Source organism: Anolis carolinensis, chromosome 4 (genome assembly GCF_035594765.1).
Source record: "Anolis carolinensis isolate JA03-04 chromosome 4, rAnoCar3.1.pri, whole genome shotgun sequence".
NCBI lineage: Eukaryota > Metazoa > Chordata > Lepidosauria > Squamata > Dactyloidae > Anolis > Anolis carolinensis.
Window position 1 is genome coordinate 242,301,460 of NC_085844.1, and position 17,734 is coordinate 242,319,193.

At 37.8% G+C, this 17,734-nt stretch overlaps 1 protein-coding gene across 5 annotated transcripts in view; it reads right to left on the minus strand.

Annotated features, from left to right (window-relative positions):
• Positions 1 to 3,444: 3,444 nt before the first annotated feature.
• dido1 (death inducer-obliterator 1) overlaps positions 3,445 to 17,734 on the minus strand; it is a 73,701-nt gene continuing 59,411 nt past the window's right edge. For all 5 annotated transcript variants that reach the window (XM_062979027.1, XM_016993469.2, XM_016993468.2 and 2 more), the window contains 4 exons: positions 17,141 to 17,294; positions 15,681 to 15,770; positions 14,253 to 14,448; positions 3,445 to 8,556 (listed from right to left, as the gene is read on the minus strand). In XM_062979027.1, the coding sequence (XP_062835097.1) occupies positions 5,282 to 8,556; positions 14,253 to 14,448; positions 15,681 to 15,770; positions 17,141 to 17,294 (3,715 nt within the window). In that variant the 3' untranslated portion in view covers positions 3,445 to 5,281. The remainder of the gene's footprint in view (positions 8,557 to 14,252; positions 14,449 to 15,680; positions 15,771 to 17,140; positions 17,295 to 17,734) is intronic.

Genomic DNA, 17,734 nt, shown 5'->3' on the forward strand with positions numbered 1-17,734 from the left:
ACAACAAATTTGACAGAAAAAGTAGTTCAATACACAGTAATGCTATGTAGTAATTACTGTATTTATGAATTTAGCACCAAAATATCACAATGTATTGAAAAGATTGACTACAAAAATGCATTGGATAATCCAGAACGTTGGATAAGTACATCCTCCTACTGTACATCCTCCTCACACACAAAGTTGTCTCCAGATGATAACATTTTGTCACTGTTTTGTCTCTAAAATGATAAAATCTCGTGTCACCATAATAATAACATATAATATTAATGTACTACTCTCATCTCCAATCTCCAGAACAACATTCTGAAAAAAAAGGAATTCTATACATGAATCAATCAGGGCCAGCTAACACCTCCCAACAAAGGATTCCCCCAGGCAGGAATGAAGTTTGCAAGGCCATTAATGCTAATCAAGGTGATTATTCACAACATTCACCTTGGCCTCCAACAGACAAGTTCTTTCTCCCACCCGGGACCTTCCACAGATATATAAACCTTCCTTGCTTAGTTTTCCAATATACCTCACAACCTCTCAGGATGCCTGCCATAGATGTGGGCAAAACGTCAGGAGAGAATGCTTCTGGAACATGGCCAAACAGCCCGGAAAATGCACAGCAATCCAATTTGAACATTCTCCTGATTGTCCTCAGTCTTAAGCAAAACAGATCCCTTCTTTCCACATTCTCCATGTTCACATTTACACACTTGTTGAGGCTCAGGGATCTCAGTATTTTATGTTTTACAGATTTATAAATTTTTATTTATAGATTATTATTGTTCTTCTAATTCTTCCAATTCACTCAGTTTTAAGGACTTAGCCCAGGCATGGGCAAACTTAAGCAGCTGAGGGGGAAAAGGAAGGGGCCTGAGGCTGTCAGGAATTGTGGGAGTTGAAGTCCAAAAATGCATGGAGGGCCCAAGTTTGTCCATTCCTGACTCAGCTTCTCAAGTATGTAGAAACCACCAATATCCAAATTTACATTTAGTATGACGGACAGATGTTTTTGGAGCATTTAGTCTCCATTATCCAGTTGGTTATACTGGCTAGGGATACTATAGCTGGCACCCTGACAAGATCTGATTGAGATCTTTGATTGAGACGCATAACTTCCACATGATTTACACTACAATTTCTCTGGGCTAAACATATAGGTTACATATTATAAACTTCGGTCTTGGTAATTGACCTATTTTGACAGTGATAATTAATACTGTCCTCTTTTAGCTTTAAGTGTCCCCATTTCTCTCCCTCTCCCACTTTCTTCAGATTCAGTCGATGCAAACTGTGTTAAAATTCAAAAGTAGATAGCATCCAATTAACCCAACAGCAGTAAAGGTTTTCCCATGACATTAAGTCTAGTCGTGTCCCGCTCTGGGGGTTGGTGCTCATCTCCATTGCTAAGCTGAAAAGCCGGCATTGTCCATAGGCACCTTCAAGGTCATGCAGCCGGCATGATTGCATGGAGCACCTTTGCCTTCCAGTCGGAGCAGTACTTATTGATCTACTCACATTTGCATGCTTTTAAACTGCTAGGTTGGCAGAAGCTGGGGCTAACAGCAGGAGCTCACCCTGCTCCCCGGATTCAAATCGTCGACTTTTCAGTTAACAAGTTCAGCAGCTCAGCGGTTTAACCCGCTGTACCACCTTCTCAGTAGATTCAGGCAAAAGCAAACTGCATCAGTCTCTCCTAGCATTGTGTCCTTCCTCATTAATGACATTTGCCATTTTGACGATACTTTGATGTTGCCTGGACCCACAGGCGCAAGTTTTCATGTGTGAAATGTTGAGAGGATATTGGAAGAGTTGAACTGAGATACTCATGTATTTTCTGTGTATTGTGTGGCAAAGAACACCTGAAAGCAAGTATGGTACTCATTTGCAGATGAAGACGGTAAAGACAGTGGCACGGTCCCATTTTCTTCACTATGCATTTGTTGTATCTTGAAGAAAGGTGTCATTTGTGCTAAATTTCATAACTGTAGATACAGGTCCATACTTATTGTAATTTGAGTCAGGTGTATGCAAACACAGTAAACACACATTTGTTTTCTAACAGGCACTGATGATACTGTGCAAGAATTTTGTTTCTGAAGTACACTATACACATAACCTACTATAAGATTTTAAGACTCAAAATTTTAAGAAACCTAGTTTTGTAAGTGCGCTTATCCTATATACCCTATATATAAAAATCTGGGCCAGCGTATCCACAGGTCAATATGAGTACTGTACCTCATATATAAAAGGAACCATGCCCTTCTCAGAGTGCCAAAAGGAAGCACCAATTCTACTCTCTCTGCCTTGGTGATATTTCTGGCCTTTTTGAATGCCTGGATGGGGAATGGTGGCAGCGGTGGCTCCCAAATTGGTATTGGTGCCTTCTCCTCTCTGCAAATTGGCCCTTAGGTCATGTCAAAATTGACAATTTTGGCCTCCAAATCTGTCCTTTACCTCTACAAGAGATCCACTTATACACGAGTACATCTCCAGGAAACAACTGAGCTGTTTCACAACCTCCACATTAGGCAAGGGATTGCTGTGCCATTACTATTATGCAGAGGAGCCAATGAAGTTGGAGCAATGCACAGCAGGACAGCCATAACAATGCCCCATTGAGCATCTTTGCAAATCACCTACAGCACCTTTGCTACACAGCTAAGTAGTTGGCCCTGTGACCCCAGCTTGAGTATATATATTTGTAAAAAATCCAGAAAGCAAACTTTGATTTTGCCATTTTACAACACCATTGCATATACAGTACTAGGATTTGATTGTCCAATTGTTTTCTTTTTTTTTGGGGGGGGGGGGGTGTCTCCAACAAATACGAAAGACCCATTGTACATTATACATCAGCACTCTTGGACAGAGAAGGCTTGTAAAACAAGAACTTTCTACCTTTTAGATAAAGTGCTAAAGTTACTGCACTTTTTTTTGCAAGGTGACCTATCAAAGATTTCAAAGAAAATAACCATGGTATATCCTATACTGTATAGCAATACAAGAGCCGGTGTGTTATAGTGGCTAGAGCATTGGACTAAGATTTGAGAAGATGAGGGATCAAATCCGCAGCCATGAAAATGCCCTAGGAAATGCAAATCTTAGAGGAAAGCAATGGCAAACCCCCTCAGGACAAAATTTTTCTGCTCCGGCATTCTGGCCTTTTTGAATGTCAGAGAAGGAAAATGATGGCAACAAGGGGCAGCTGGCCTCGAGGCAATGTTGGTGTTCCCCATTTCTGCAGAATGATGCTCAACCTATCCACAGGTCATATGAAAATCCTTAATTTTGGCTCCAAACCTGCCCTCAATTTATACATTAGGTCAATTTCTATACAAGTATATACGGTCAGTTTGCCTTGGGGTTGCCGTCAGTAAAGACTTGAAGGCACCGAACAATGTAGCAATACAACAGTGTTGATTATGTAATGAAAACAATTGCACATATTTTCTGTAATTTTTTTATTTGACTTACAGTAACAAAAACCTATGAAGTTCCACATTTAATTTACAATGATATATTCTGAAATATAAAATACAATTTACAGAAACCTGTCAAGTAAACCTAAACAAACACTTAATTTAGCATACTTACATATGTCTTTAAGTTAGAAACGTCTTGAATAAAAATTACATCATAGTAGGCATTTGCATTCTACACCACCTTTTTAATATTTTGCAAAAAGGTTTTGCATATAGGTTGTGTTTAAATCAATGCAATCTTGACGTTTAAAGACAAAGATGAAAGAATATAAAGTGGAAATTTGTAGTGAACTATTTATGGACTAGAACTACTTCTAATGCAATTTCCAAAATGTAATGTTATGAATCTAATTTTACATTTGCAAATATTTATAAAAATATCAAAGTAATTGCTCAGCTGTACATATAAATCCAGATAAACTGCTGACTTATCCTGTGCACTGTTCAGAATAAGGAAATAGTATACTGCATTCACAGTGAAAAGCTCTCCCTTTTTTAAAGCAAAGAATTGTTGGTATCAGTTTGTCTAGACCAATCTGTACACAAATATTTACTTCCATGTTAGCAAGATAACCACAGGTTTGACAAGAAAAGTAGTGGGGACGTATTCTGGTTAGAAAGGGCTTTTAAATGTCTGTTATGACAACAGCAGAACTACATGTTTAAATCTCTCATTAAAAGAAATATCTGAAAAGTGTTACAAATCTTTTTAATGAAAATTACAGAAAAGCCAAACTGCTCAAAGTCTGAAATCTTCATCTTTTCATGACTTTCAGGTAGCTATTCTGCCTGCCAAAGCAAAATGTATAAAGTATTTTCCAATAAGTATGTTTTAAAAACTTGGCTGTATTTTCTATAGAGGTTACTATTTTCCATCAAATATGTCATTTCTAAAAATTCAAAATTGAAAAATGTTTAAAGTAAAGAATTATTTAGATATACTCATTTTTTGTCTAAATTGTTACCAGGGGAAGTCTAAAACTCAAAATGTCTACATGTAAAAAGGAAAATGGTGAGCTTAGAAGCTTAGTGTTTTTATCGAAGGACTCTGCAACTTACAAGCAAGTGATAACACTGCTCCTGAGCCAACATTTCTTAAATACCAAAAATCAGCTCATAACCAGATTTGTTCGGGATAGAAATATTGGGCTCTATTGTATGTAGGAAACTACCTGAAACACTAAAATACTATATATTTGAGATGTAAAGGTATGGCTTCTAAGTTCTTTCTTACGTTTCCATTAAATTACAATTCAAGTTACTGGAAAACATAACTTTATATGTTAAAAAAGCAATGTGCTATTTGAAAACAATTCCCATTTTAATGTCTTCAGATGGAAATTTCAAGAAAAAGGAAAAAGGAAACATCAGAACGCTTTACAACTATAACACAATTGTCACAATGTCTGCTTGTGTGGGTGCAGTACCTTGTACATGGACTCGGCACATCCCTGTCCACAAATCTTCACCTTAGCAGGCAGTGCAGTGGTCCAAGGAAAGGGAGGGGACAAGTGTCTCTTAAGTCCTATTGGAATCTGTCTGTGCACAGGTACTGTTCCTATACAGGGAAGAATTGTGCTATATGTATTTTGTAAGAAAACAGTATGAAAACATGTAGCAAGCCCAATATGTACCTGCTTAATATCTGAATATATGTATTTACAATTCAAAATTTATCTTTTTGTGAAATACATTTTACCAAAGTATTTTCTAACAAAACCAATATACAGTATGTACAAATAGTACACAATCAATACTTATATCTTCCCTCCATCTGAGCAACCTAGTATTATTAATTTTTATGTTTGCTTATTAGAAGGAGCAGCTTCTTGATGTGATGGTTTTTGACCACCTGTTTGTGTCTCTGTCTTTGAGTCTTTATCACATTCTTTACTTTTGCTTCGGTCCTTGCGATCTCTCCCTCTATCTTTGTCACGGTCCCTATCCCTTTCTCTATCTTTTTCTCTCTCCCTACTTCGAGCTCGATCTCGATCTCGGTATCTATCATAATCACGGTCTCTGCTTCTTGATCTATCTCGTCTTCGGTAATTATCCCCATCTCTATTTCTACCCCTCTCTCTGGTTCTTTCCCAATCTTTACCTCGCTCAGAATCTCTTTCTCTTTCTCTGTTATAGCCCCTCTCTCTATTTTTATCCCAGTCTTTTTCCTTATGTCTCTCCCATTCCCTTTCCCTACCCCTATTCCAATTTCTGCCACGGTCCTTTTCCCATGCCCAGGTATGATCACGATCTCTCCGTCTATCATCAGTTCCCCTATTTGATCGATTATCCGAGTGATCAGGATGCTCTGGTGTTTTTTCCTTATTACCCCCCTCATATCTCTCTCTCTGTCTTCCTTCAAAAGGCTGATTTCTATAATCATTACTTCGGCTCTCTCGAAAATCAGATCCTGACCACTGTGCTTCTGATTCAGCATCTTGCTCTGCAAGATCAGAATGAGGTCCAGTTTCATCCCAGTTCTCTTTCCGATGCTGTGATTGAGGACTTGGAAGATCCAAAAGAGGTCTGGGGGCTGGTTTCATACCTTGCTGGGATTGCTTAGGAAAATTATGTCTATTAAGAGAAGGTTCATTTTGTTCTAGAAACTGGCCAGGCACAGGTCCCCTTGGTCCTCCATACTGGTGTGGTGGGGCTGGACCTCTTTGATTTGGAAATCTGGGAGGTGGGCTCCCTCTCCGTTCTTCAAATGGTGCTGGTAAAAGTCCCCTTGGTCCTGGCATGTGACTTGGGGCAGGCCCTCTTTGTCCTTCAAACTGATTTGGAGGTGGACCTCTTGGCCCTCCAAAATGATTCGGTGGTGGACCTCTTGGGCCTCCAAACTGAGAAGACGGACCCCCTCTCTGACCTTTAAATTTATTTTGGGAAGGCCTTCTTTGACCCTTGAAAGGAAAGGGTGGTCTATTTCCCATGAACTGGGGAGGCTCAGATTCCTCATATTGTCCAGGACCACTCATTTCATGATACTGAGAATCTGCAAATTCCATATCCTCCACTTCAGGTTCCCTATGATCTTCAAATTGAACAGGTGCTTGTTCTCTTGGATTACCAGGAAATGATGGTGGAGGTCCCCTGTTATCAATAAAATGAGGAGGTGGGCCATGCTGTGCAGAAAATAAAGGAATAGGTGGTCCTGGGGCTCCAAACATGTTTGGTGGAGGCCCCATTTGCCCATCGTTAGTTGGTGGAGGATTATGTCCCTCAATAAATTGGAAGTCAGGAGCACCAGGCATTAATGGAGGGCCACCTGTATATCCAACAGAAGAAAAAGGGGGTCCACCTCTCACTTCCTCACTTTGAATTGTGGAAGTTTTCATTTGTTCATAAAAATGACAAGGCTGAGGATTTCTTTGGTCTTCATAATGTGCGGGACCACTTTCTGCTTCAAAGGGAACAGGAGTGTTCTCCTGAGACGGGAACATTGGATTTGAGAAAGAATCTATTACTATACTAGTAGTATTATTGTCTTGAGGCTTATTTGACCAAGATACACTCTGAGCATTGTCAGGTGCAGGGAAAGTAGGCATAAAACATGAATTCAGTGGTGGTGTGGGTAGCAATACTTTACGAATAGGTGCAGTTGTGGTCATTTCAATGGAAGGTGGCACGTGAATAGCTTCCTGGTGAAGTTGTGGGGCATTTTCATATGTAATAGATGCAGCTTGTTTAGGGAGATCAGAAATGTTTCCACTAGGAATCCATGTATCAGTATGAGTAGATGAAGCAGGAGGGGCCGGTGTTTTATCTTCTTTATCAAATGAAGCTTGCAATGGACCTGAATAGGGTGGTGGGATTTGACCTACAGAAGATTCTCCTGATAAGACATGCTGTTTTACAGTAGAGTCAGAACTTTCATTAGGTTCAGTTAGAATCCTTCTAGCTTGTCGTGGGTCTCTACTTTGTCTAGGATCATTGCCCTGATGAAACATTTGACTCTGACTTGAAGATGTGGACAACTCAGATTTGTCAGAAGGTTGATTTTCATGTTGGAATATTTTTGCTATGGATGCTTTTGGAGGGGGTGACATTAAAGCTTCAGATACTGAAAAATGAGCCATTGATACTCCAACAGCTGCTCTTTGTTGCCTGAGGGCTTCTTCTTGTTCTTCAAGTTGTCTTTTCTGTTCTTCTATTTGTTTGTTCAATTCTTCCAACATTTTCTGTTGCTCAACCAAGGATGGTTGTGAAGACACATCAGGCACAAATGGAGCTGAGGTTGTCAAAGAGTTGCTTTTAGATTCTGAATACATTTTATTAGGCAAATCATCAATAGTAACTTTGGCTTCTTCTAAGATTGTTTCATCCTCTGGATCATAGGCCTCATCTTCTTGCTCTGAAGTTTCACATTGCTTTCCAAATCTACTTTCATTGCTCTGCATCTCATATGATCTTTCTGGAATATATTCTTCCTCAGGGTCATAAGGTCTATCGTCTTCCTCCTCTTCTATCACTTTATCTTTTGACATCTGCCCAAACTGCTGCACAATGGGATCTAGCAAGGGAGGGGCTGGTAATTTTTCATCAACAACAGTTTGTGCATCAGGCTTTGAAGTACAAGCACCTTCAGATTCCTTGTTAACAGAGTCAAAAGCCTTCTTCTTACCAAAAAGAGTTTGCAGAATGTGATCAAGTGGCGTAGATGATTTTGAAGATGAAGTAGAAGATGCCATAGTTGTATCAGTTCCTGATGCTGCAGTATTTGATGGCGCAACAGTACTTGTGTTTCCTGCTTTTACCGATGATAATATCTTTAACACTGAAGGCATCATGGAGGAGGAAGGCTCTGAAGGTGGATTTGGGGGTGGAGGTGGTGGGGATCCTGGCGGTGTGGTACTACCAACCGTTTCTCCAGAATACAGTGAGAACTTTGGAGGTTTTTTCTCTTGCTGGGAAAGAACACCACCTTTTGAGTAACCCGAAATTTCAACTTCTTCCTGTATCTGAATTCTGCTCCTTTTTTCTTCAGTCTTTTCAGATTCCAGTACAGTTGCAGGACGCTTAACTTTTTGGCAAATTACTAATCCAAGAATTAAATTTGGACGAGTTGATTCAAGGCCTGTAAGACAAAAGAAGATCCTGTGTAAGATATTAACATTTAAATTATTTTAAGTGTAAAAGAACTTAAGACATTTTACTATTCCATTGTCTGAGCACTAATTAGTAGTACAACTTCTAATAATGGCAAGTATTTTTCTCCTTCTTATATGGGTCAGTCTATATTTGAAGGATACCGAGTGCCTTATTTATTGGTCGCATTAATGTTTATAATTGATTACTTCAGTTATTTATTATCCCAGGTTCATAGTCAAAAATAACAAGTGCAAATATTCCAATTTAACTTTAAAAGGCTAATTTATGCAAAATAATACCTATATTCTAGTTTAAGAGTAAGTAATGTAATACATGTAACTCAGTGGAGAACTTATAACTGTGCTACTCTCTGTATTTCTTAGTTATTACCCTGAATTTTACCAGCTTTTAGATGGAAGAATTGGTTTACTGTGTATGAGCATGACTCCTATGCATATTTCATCATCAATCAGGTATGCATATATACAAAATATAATCTTCAGCATGCAGACATTGAAAAGCTACTTTTAAGAATTACTACACTGATGTATCAAAGCAGCATTCAATAAAAGGCAACAGCATGATACTGGGTTTATTTTAAGTTTGTAGACCACCTTGATTCTCAATAGTGAGGAAAATGTTGGATATAATGAAATGTCCATGATGATACTCCAGTTCTTATCAGTGATTGTGTTTCATGGAATTATTTTTAGGGTTTACATCATTGCACACCATAAGCATTGCAGCCCTAAAAATCATATGGTTGATAGCCAGAAATCTGCATCTTTTCTTTTCTTGGACAATAGTTTAGCCTTTTGGTGAAGTGAGGTCAACAAAAAATGTAAATACTAGAGATGTTTAAATATACACATAAGTATTGATACATCATTATGCTTTCAACTCCTAATAGGCTTCAATAAAATATCTTATTTATTTTTTGGCATAAGAATTCCAAATAAATTTTTTACAATGTTTCATATTTAGAGGATCAAAACAGTTTATTGTTGAAAACACTTCTAATTAATATAAAATAAATCATTTTGGGCAAAGATCATAGCAAATGCAGACTTTGACAAACTTCCAAATTTGTGAAATATTCTAGCAATATAATTTGGTCTTTAAATCCCATCTCATGTCATAATGTTTATCTTTAAGGACAAACCTCTTCTTAAACAGCAATAGGTTTGTTATAGGGTTGCCCCAAGTCAGAAACTGCTTGAAGATACACAACAACATAACATGAGGTATCAACTTAAACACTATAACATTTGTTTTCCATCTTCTTTGAAAACTGAGAGTTCTGTGTGAGGTATGTTGTACCTAATTTGCCCTAAGGCCAAAATTGAGCAGGAAAAGCATGTCTCCAGCACAAACTCTCAACAAGAACAGTCTAACGTGCTATGTGAACAGCTATCTTCTACTTTGGTTGAAAACCAAAGATGGAGAAGGCAATGTTAAGTCTGGATTTAAAACAGATTTGAGTTCTGCATATTTCTCCCTTTTTTGAGTGGATGCTCATCACGAGTCATCTGGAATGTGTTCAGTCTAGTGAATGAAGATCAGCAACCAATTGCTGAATGAGTTACATGAAGTTGACGAGAACTATAAAAGTTATTATTTGCTAGTTAACAGAGGTTAAATTCTATTGGTAGTTCTGATTAAAATAGAGCCATTAAATCAACTGAACTGTTGATTCACTAGCTACATGTGATTTATCTGGTAATATTATTTCTCCAGGTCTTAAAGCAATCCTATACACGCATACCTGGGAATGCCACTGCTCAATGGAGCTGTTTTCAGTAGCTTTGTTTAGGATAAAACTATTGCTAATTATGTGTCTTAATGACAGTTTAGGGATACTTTGCCCATCTTTGTTAACAGGTGATCCAATGTTATTTCTTGTGCTTTGAACGAGCTTCACATACCACCCAACCCTCTAATTTAATCACTTCCTTATCAAGTCCTTCTTCTTCCATCAAGGTTGTTCCACTCAGTCATTGGTTTTGTTGTGTTGCCTGCAGGGTCTAAGTGATATGCTGACAGGCTCAATAAATGTTATTGCATTGTTCTAGGATAGCATTTTATTAATTTCTATGTGGCCAATCTAATTTAAATCCAAGAATGGGGAATGCATGTAAACACCTACTAAAAGCCAAAATGATTTGGGAATAGTTACTTCTAACATCCTCTGTACAAGTAAACAATATAAATTTTATTTTCCAGTTATTTGTCTAATCATTTGGGAGGAAATGGCAGTAAGAATATAGCAACAACTACACAGTAAGTTGTTGCTATATTCAAGAATATCCCACTTTTCTGAACAGGAACTATGTGACCTACTTGTTTCATCTCCCATTAAGCTTTGTAAAATATTCTGCCCATGCAAAGAATGTAGATATGAGTTTAAATTATGTTTAATATTCTGAAAGATCTCTTGAGGTTTGAGATCATCACAATTCATTGAGAGGCTACAGGACTCTAAGTAATTTTGCTTATACATTCTGGCCATTTACTTCAGTGTAAAGTGCATCCCTTGGTCACAGCAGGCATTGGCAGTAGTTGCATTTAGCAGGAACCAGAGATTGACTGTGCTTGTTTTTGCAGGAATGAGCGAGCAGCTCTGAATGAACAGCAGAACTGAGCCTGTTGGGTGTGCTTTGCAACAAATATGGCCTCTCTACCTCTTACATAAATGAATTATAAATGCAGCCAATGCAGCTACAAATGCGTTTTTCACTAATATTTACAAGTTAGTTACTAAATGGCCACAATGAAAATGGCCACAAAGAGAACAGCAGTTGTCTAAAAGCCGCTGCTGTTAGAAATGTATCAAGAAAAATGTGAGAATGATTTTGCAGGTGTCAAATTCCTGGAGACAAAATACTATGTGGGGAGGGCAGGACACTGAAGCCGAGCAATTGGAGAAATTCTAGGTCGTTTGTAAGTGCTGGGAAGGGCTTTTCTGTGAACAGAAGGCATGTATGTAGCAGCCATAACTGGTAGATGTTTGTATAACTGGAGGATCTACACAGTTTATCCTTCCTCCCCTGTCTGGCATGGATGCAGGCTGTGAGGAGAAATGTCCAAAGTTAAAGCATGTGATTCCAGGCCAATTTGTTATGCAGGGTTCTCAGTTGTGTGAATCATGCCAGTAGGATTCATTTATGCAGGAACAGAATACACATCACATCACTCCTTCGTGAAATTGTTACGCTATTGATCAGAAGAAGAGGGAAGTGACTGCTATCATTGAAAAATCAAAGCTGAATGTTCAATCATCACAATACCTTTCTCCCCTTTAGTGAGAAATGACGTTTTCTATTGTTTTCATTTTGATTCCATCTGAAGTGAACTCCTGTAAAAAGTGTCATGTAGGAAAATTGCCTCATGGCTCAGAGAGGAGGGATTAGGTAAAGTAAACTGGGACCATTTCATCCATAACTTTTCTTCTTAAAAATGAAAACATCTAGGGCATATGTGTAAGTAAATCCCACTGAACTAAATGGGACTTGCCTCTAAATAGAGATGCAGATGATTGTACTGTTGACTTTGCAATCTCAATCTTAAAGTGATATGGAACAAATTTGAGGTGCCTCAAGAGTAATTAATTATTGCTTTGTTTGTAAAAATATTTTGTCTCGGCACTAGGTACATTGTGTCTAAAATGCAGAAAGAATGTTGTGATATACAATGTATGTATAGTCACTATACTTGTGATACATACATGCATGTGTGTGTATTTTTTCCAGCACTCCTCTTTCTATTTAAATTGGAGACTTATTTCACAAAACGGAAAGATAAACCTTGCAAGAATACTTAAATTAAAAGAGACAATGACCACTTTGGATAAAATCATTTTATTGAAATTATATGGTGAAAACAATACATTTCATTTACCTTGATTTAAAAAAATACCGATTGTGTATTTATACTTCTCCATGTATACATAAACCACAGCACTGGGACATCTCTATATCCAAAACCACAGACTTCAAAATGTGGTGTGTCTAAGTTGTAGATTCAGAAGTCTACAATTTGGTTTGGTCCTTGATTTACATCTGCTTCAAGAAAGTGCAATTTTTTGTCCTCCTGCAGCAGGAACTACATTTCAGGGGGATTTGCTTCTTCTGTGCTTGAATTTCACACGCTAACCAATAATAGCTAACGTATTTTACAAGAGTAGTCACTTTATTGACACTCTCCTTAACCAACTCAAGTTTAGATTTTAAAAAATAGTAGTGTAGGGATACATTGTAGCATTTCTCAGTAGGACAAGAGGATTGTTTTTTCTAAACAATGCATATATACTGTAGTTTGCATTTTTTTTAATTTGTAAAATATGGGGTGGAATCACTAAAATTAATATCACTTCTATCAGTTCAAAGTGACAGGTTATATTCCTATGTGTACTTACCTATGTGATGTCCCACTGAGGTTAAATGAATTTACATAGGATTACAGTATAAGGAGGGCATGTCATATGTTATAATGGGGCTATAACATATACTTGACAGCCCCCGGAGGCACAAGGGGTTAAACTGCTGAGCTGCTGAACTTGATGACTGAAAGGTTGGTGGTTCGAATCCTGGGAGCGAGGTGAGCTCCCACTGTTAGCCCCAGTTTCTGCCAACCTAGCAGTTTGAAAACATGCAAATGTGAGTAGATCAATAGGTACCGCTCCGGTGGGAAGGTAACGGTGCTCCAGGCAGTCATGCCAGCCACATGACCTTGGAGGTGTCTATGGACAATGCCAGCTCTTCAGCTTAGAAATGGAGATGAGCACCAACCCCTAATATTAAACCTCAACCTTCATATGAAGTCCAGTGGAGTCTTTAAGGAGTTGGCATTTTAAAATCAAATTCTTCACCCTCAGTGCTCTTTAGTGGATTCAGAATTTACCCTGGTTTGGAGGTTCTTGTTAACAGTACCGTAGTGTTATGTGACTGAGTGCAGAAGTTTGGAAACACAAGCATGGAAAACAAATTATTTTCAACTGTATCTTGCGTCAGCATGACTTCTCTACTAAAATGTGCTCTTAAGTAGAAAACAGGGTTTTTTTTGAAGAAATAAGGAATGCAACAATATAAGGGTTCATGATTAATCATCACGCTAGGTTAGCAACTTCATGTGTGTCTAACCCAGTGGTATCAAACTTATGGCTCTGCAAGTGTTTTCGACTTTGGCTCCTAGAATTCCTGGCCAATGTACAAGCTGGCTAAGACTTCTGGGAGTTGGAGGCCAAAACACCTGGTCAGCCACAAATTTGACACTTCTGGTCTAATCAGTTTCTTTGGACTTTCATCACTTAATGCCCAAACCTGGTTGTTTTCTGAATTTGGGGATACCATTTTTGCACAGCCATGTTTGAAAACTGGCACACATCTTTCAATCTGAATGACATTTGTGAACTTTTGTGTTTGCCCCTATGTTGTTCTTGTTTATTTCAAAATATGACTAAAAACCTATGACTTCTGAAAAATGATTTTCAGTCCTATGAAGTAACAGTGTGCTTGTACAAAGATTGTCACATCTTATATGAAAATGGTTGAGCTTCCTCAACTTAAAAGACCATTCTTTCTCTATCATGCTTTCTTCTCTGTATTTACCCAACTGAAAATGTGTTAAGCAATTATAACTCAGGAGGACAAAGGTATTTTGGATTCCCTACAATTGATTGCTTACCTGGTCCCTCAAAGGGCAAAAGTTTGGATGGAATAGGATCCTTAGCACTGAGAGGTATCAAATAGAGGTCCTTGACATGCCTGTTGTTATTAGCTACCACACCAAATCGGCCACGACTGCTAAAATAGGAGTATAGGGAAATGTAGGCAACTTCCTCTTCTTCTGTTGCAGGATGGAAACGAATTAGACATAATTCCTACAATACATAATAAAAAGAAAAAGCAATGACCTTTTGTTAATTAATAAAAAAAGCAATTACGGGAAGGATAACACAAATGAGTGATTTCAGAATTATATGGTGATCGCAAAAGTTGTGTTTTAAAAAGACACAACATCATTATTTCAGTTAACTTTTTCCCCTACCACCTTACCAAACAATTCAAAGCAGCATAAAATTACATCCTCTCATCAATATTTTACTTCATCATGTTTCCAGGATTTTTTCAAAATTTAGATAATCTATCTGCGAAGTTTCAAATACAATAGAAGTCATATTATCACAAGAGAGGGAAAGGAAAAGCATGTATAGAAGGCAGGTGTTATGATTGAGCAGTTTATATTATTTTGCTCAGAAGGATTCTTAGCCTCGCAGTCGCGGTTGGTGGGGACGAGAAAGAGGGCCTCCTCCGTCGTGGCCCCCCGGCTTTGGAACTCTCTTCCTAGAGAGATCAGGCAGGCCCCTACCCTCCTCTCCTTTCGTAGGAGCTTAAAAACCTGGCTCTTCCAAAAGGCCTTTGATACCTAATTTGATGTTGGACTGATCCATCTGCCCATTTTATAATAGCCCCCATTTTGAGATGCTGCCAATGCTATTTTGCACTTTATTGTCCATTACTACCGGCACATTCTGTTCTGGATTTTATGAATTAGTCTCCTGTTTTAATATTGTATGTTTTTCGTATGCTTCTTGCCGATTTTAACGATTGTTTTATTGCTATTGATGTTTTACTGGTATAATTGTTTTATAGTTGTGTTACTGATATTGATTGTTTTATCGGGCTAGGCCCCATGTAAGCCGCCCCGAGTCCCTTCGGGGAGATGGGGCGGGGTATAAAAATAAAGTTGTTGTTATTATTATTATTATTATTATTATTATTATTATTATTATTATTATTATTATTAGCCGGGATCTAGAGAGCTAGTGAGTATGAGGAAGAAGAAATAATTGGGAAAGAATTTTACTTTTTACTTGAAATAGTAGACTGGTATCCCATATTAGAAAAGTCCTCCCACTATTTTAAAAGACTTAAAGTGCAAAGCATTATCGCATATCCTTATGATTAGGCAATAATATACAAGAAAAAGTCAATCTCCGCTTCTCCCTTAGGCAGCAGAAACAGTTGTATGGTCACTGGATTCCACTGATTAATGGCATTTCAAGTACATTCTAAATTCCTTCATTACTAGTCTTGATTATTAAATAAATACCTTTGTCACTGAAGACTTAAGTTTGCCAATATAATCCCACACTGTCTTCGGTGAGATCCTTCCTCCAATATGAATTGTATCTGGTAGATCCTAAATGAGAAGCATTTACATGGTGTGAGGCATGACTTTAGGATAAAGTGTGCTGTCCTTACTGCTTCTTCCAACAGATAGATAACATCAGATTAGGTATATTGTTATTGTACTGTATCTAGAATGGATATATAAACATCTAACTGAAACCAAATTAATCCCACAGACAATGGATGCTCAAAATCTGGAACTGGAACAAATATTACTTTCCTTCTGAGCCTTGTATAAGAGAGCCCCTTAAACTTTCAAATCAATACTGTACTTTCTGACTAGAAAAAGGAGCAATGTCTAACCTTACAAATTATAGCTTTCAGCAGCCCCAAAGTTATAGTTAGGTTTGTTCTTAAATTGAATTTCTATGTAAGTCAGAACAGGTACATTTTAATGCAACTCCAGCCAATGTATGTATGTGTTATGGATAGTATAGGGAATGGTGAACACTCCGGTGACATTTGTTATGCTGTCTGTTCAAAAGATTTTCTTTGCTTTCTGTCCCAGTGATAATTGGAGTTTGAAAAATCTGACTTGTTTTGGAAACAATGATTTGTGAAAGTTTGTTTTCCCCCATAAATTGCAGGAGAGTATTAGACTTCCTAGGGGCAGATTTCTCTCACTTCCTGTTGTCTCACTCCCATTCTCAACTATAAGTTGTATGTAAATTGTATATATGTAACTAAGGGACTGTCTATACATGGGAGCTGGGAAACAAACATTCACAGTATTAGACTAGTATGCAAAAGAATCTTGTAGCACCTTTGAGACGGAGAGAAGTTGAGCAGCACAAGCTTTCAGTCTACTTCCTTGGTTATATCTAGCTGAGTGAGATATTATTTTGTGACACACAGAAAGTACCATTTGGTGATTACTTTCTGTAAGTGGAAATTGGTCTGGAAGATCCGTTATAGGTGGTTAAAGGCCCAAAGCTCACTCCCTCTGATACTAGGCTCAAAAAACGTGTTTTTTTAAACTTTGAGAAAGGTTTTATGTAAATAACTACTATTTGGGTACATTATAGCAGAAAAACTCTACTGCAAAAAAAAAAACACTGTTATATATACACACAAAGTACAACATGGAGCCTCTTCCTCATCAAAGTGTGAAATATGTTATGAATCTTTTATATTAATTTAGTTGGAGTTGACTTTACTTAGCTTCCACATCTTTTTCTAAGTAGTGATTTATTAAAACTCCTATAAGTTACAAAAATCTTATTCGGTTGATCTGTTTAGCCTTCAGGCTGATATGTACTTCAGTAAACTGGAAATATAATTGAAGTGTTTTGAGGCTTGCAGTTTCTAAAGCATGTTAAACATAGAATATAACTTCAGATAAGGCACACCCCACAAATCACAAGCCCTCCGAAGTCCCACCTCACTAAGGTAGTCAAAGGATCCAGAGACAGGATATGCCTTGGTGACAAACTTGGCCACACTCTGCATGTTGATGAACCCCTTCCAAATGGTGTTGAGACGAGAAAGAAAAAGGGAAGTGTCTCCTTCTGGAGGGGACCGCATCTCTGGCACACTGTAAAACAGAAAATGAACACACTGGCTCAAGAAGGGAATCTTCTTTACCTTTCCCACAGTCATCATAAACAATTTCAACTAAAAAAAACCCCATAAATTACATCTCTGATGCTATTAGGCTAGGCTTCAGTGTTGCTAGATGTATATATTTGTAAAGTAAACAGATCAAGCAGTTAATTACAATTTTAGATTCATCTAGGTATATTCACTTTTAATGTTATTGGTCACTAATTATGCACGATTAATTTCCCGATCACCTTATGCAATTCCTATTAACATTAGAAGCAGAGTGGCAAACCTGCTATTGCCTTTCTATTATACAAAAGACTGTCCTTTGGGAAAGATAAGAAGGTATGAAGTCATGACTCTATCCTTGATGCAGAGAATGCATGCCTTTACTTTTCCCAGTCTTTGAATATTAGAAGTACATGGCATAAG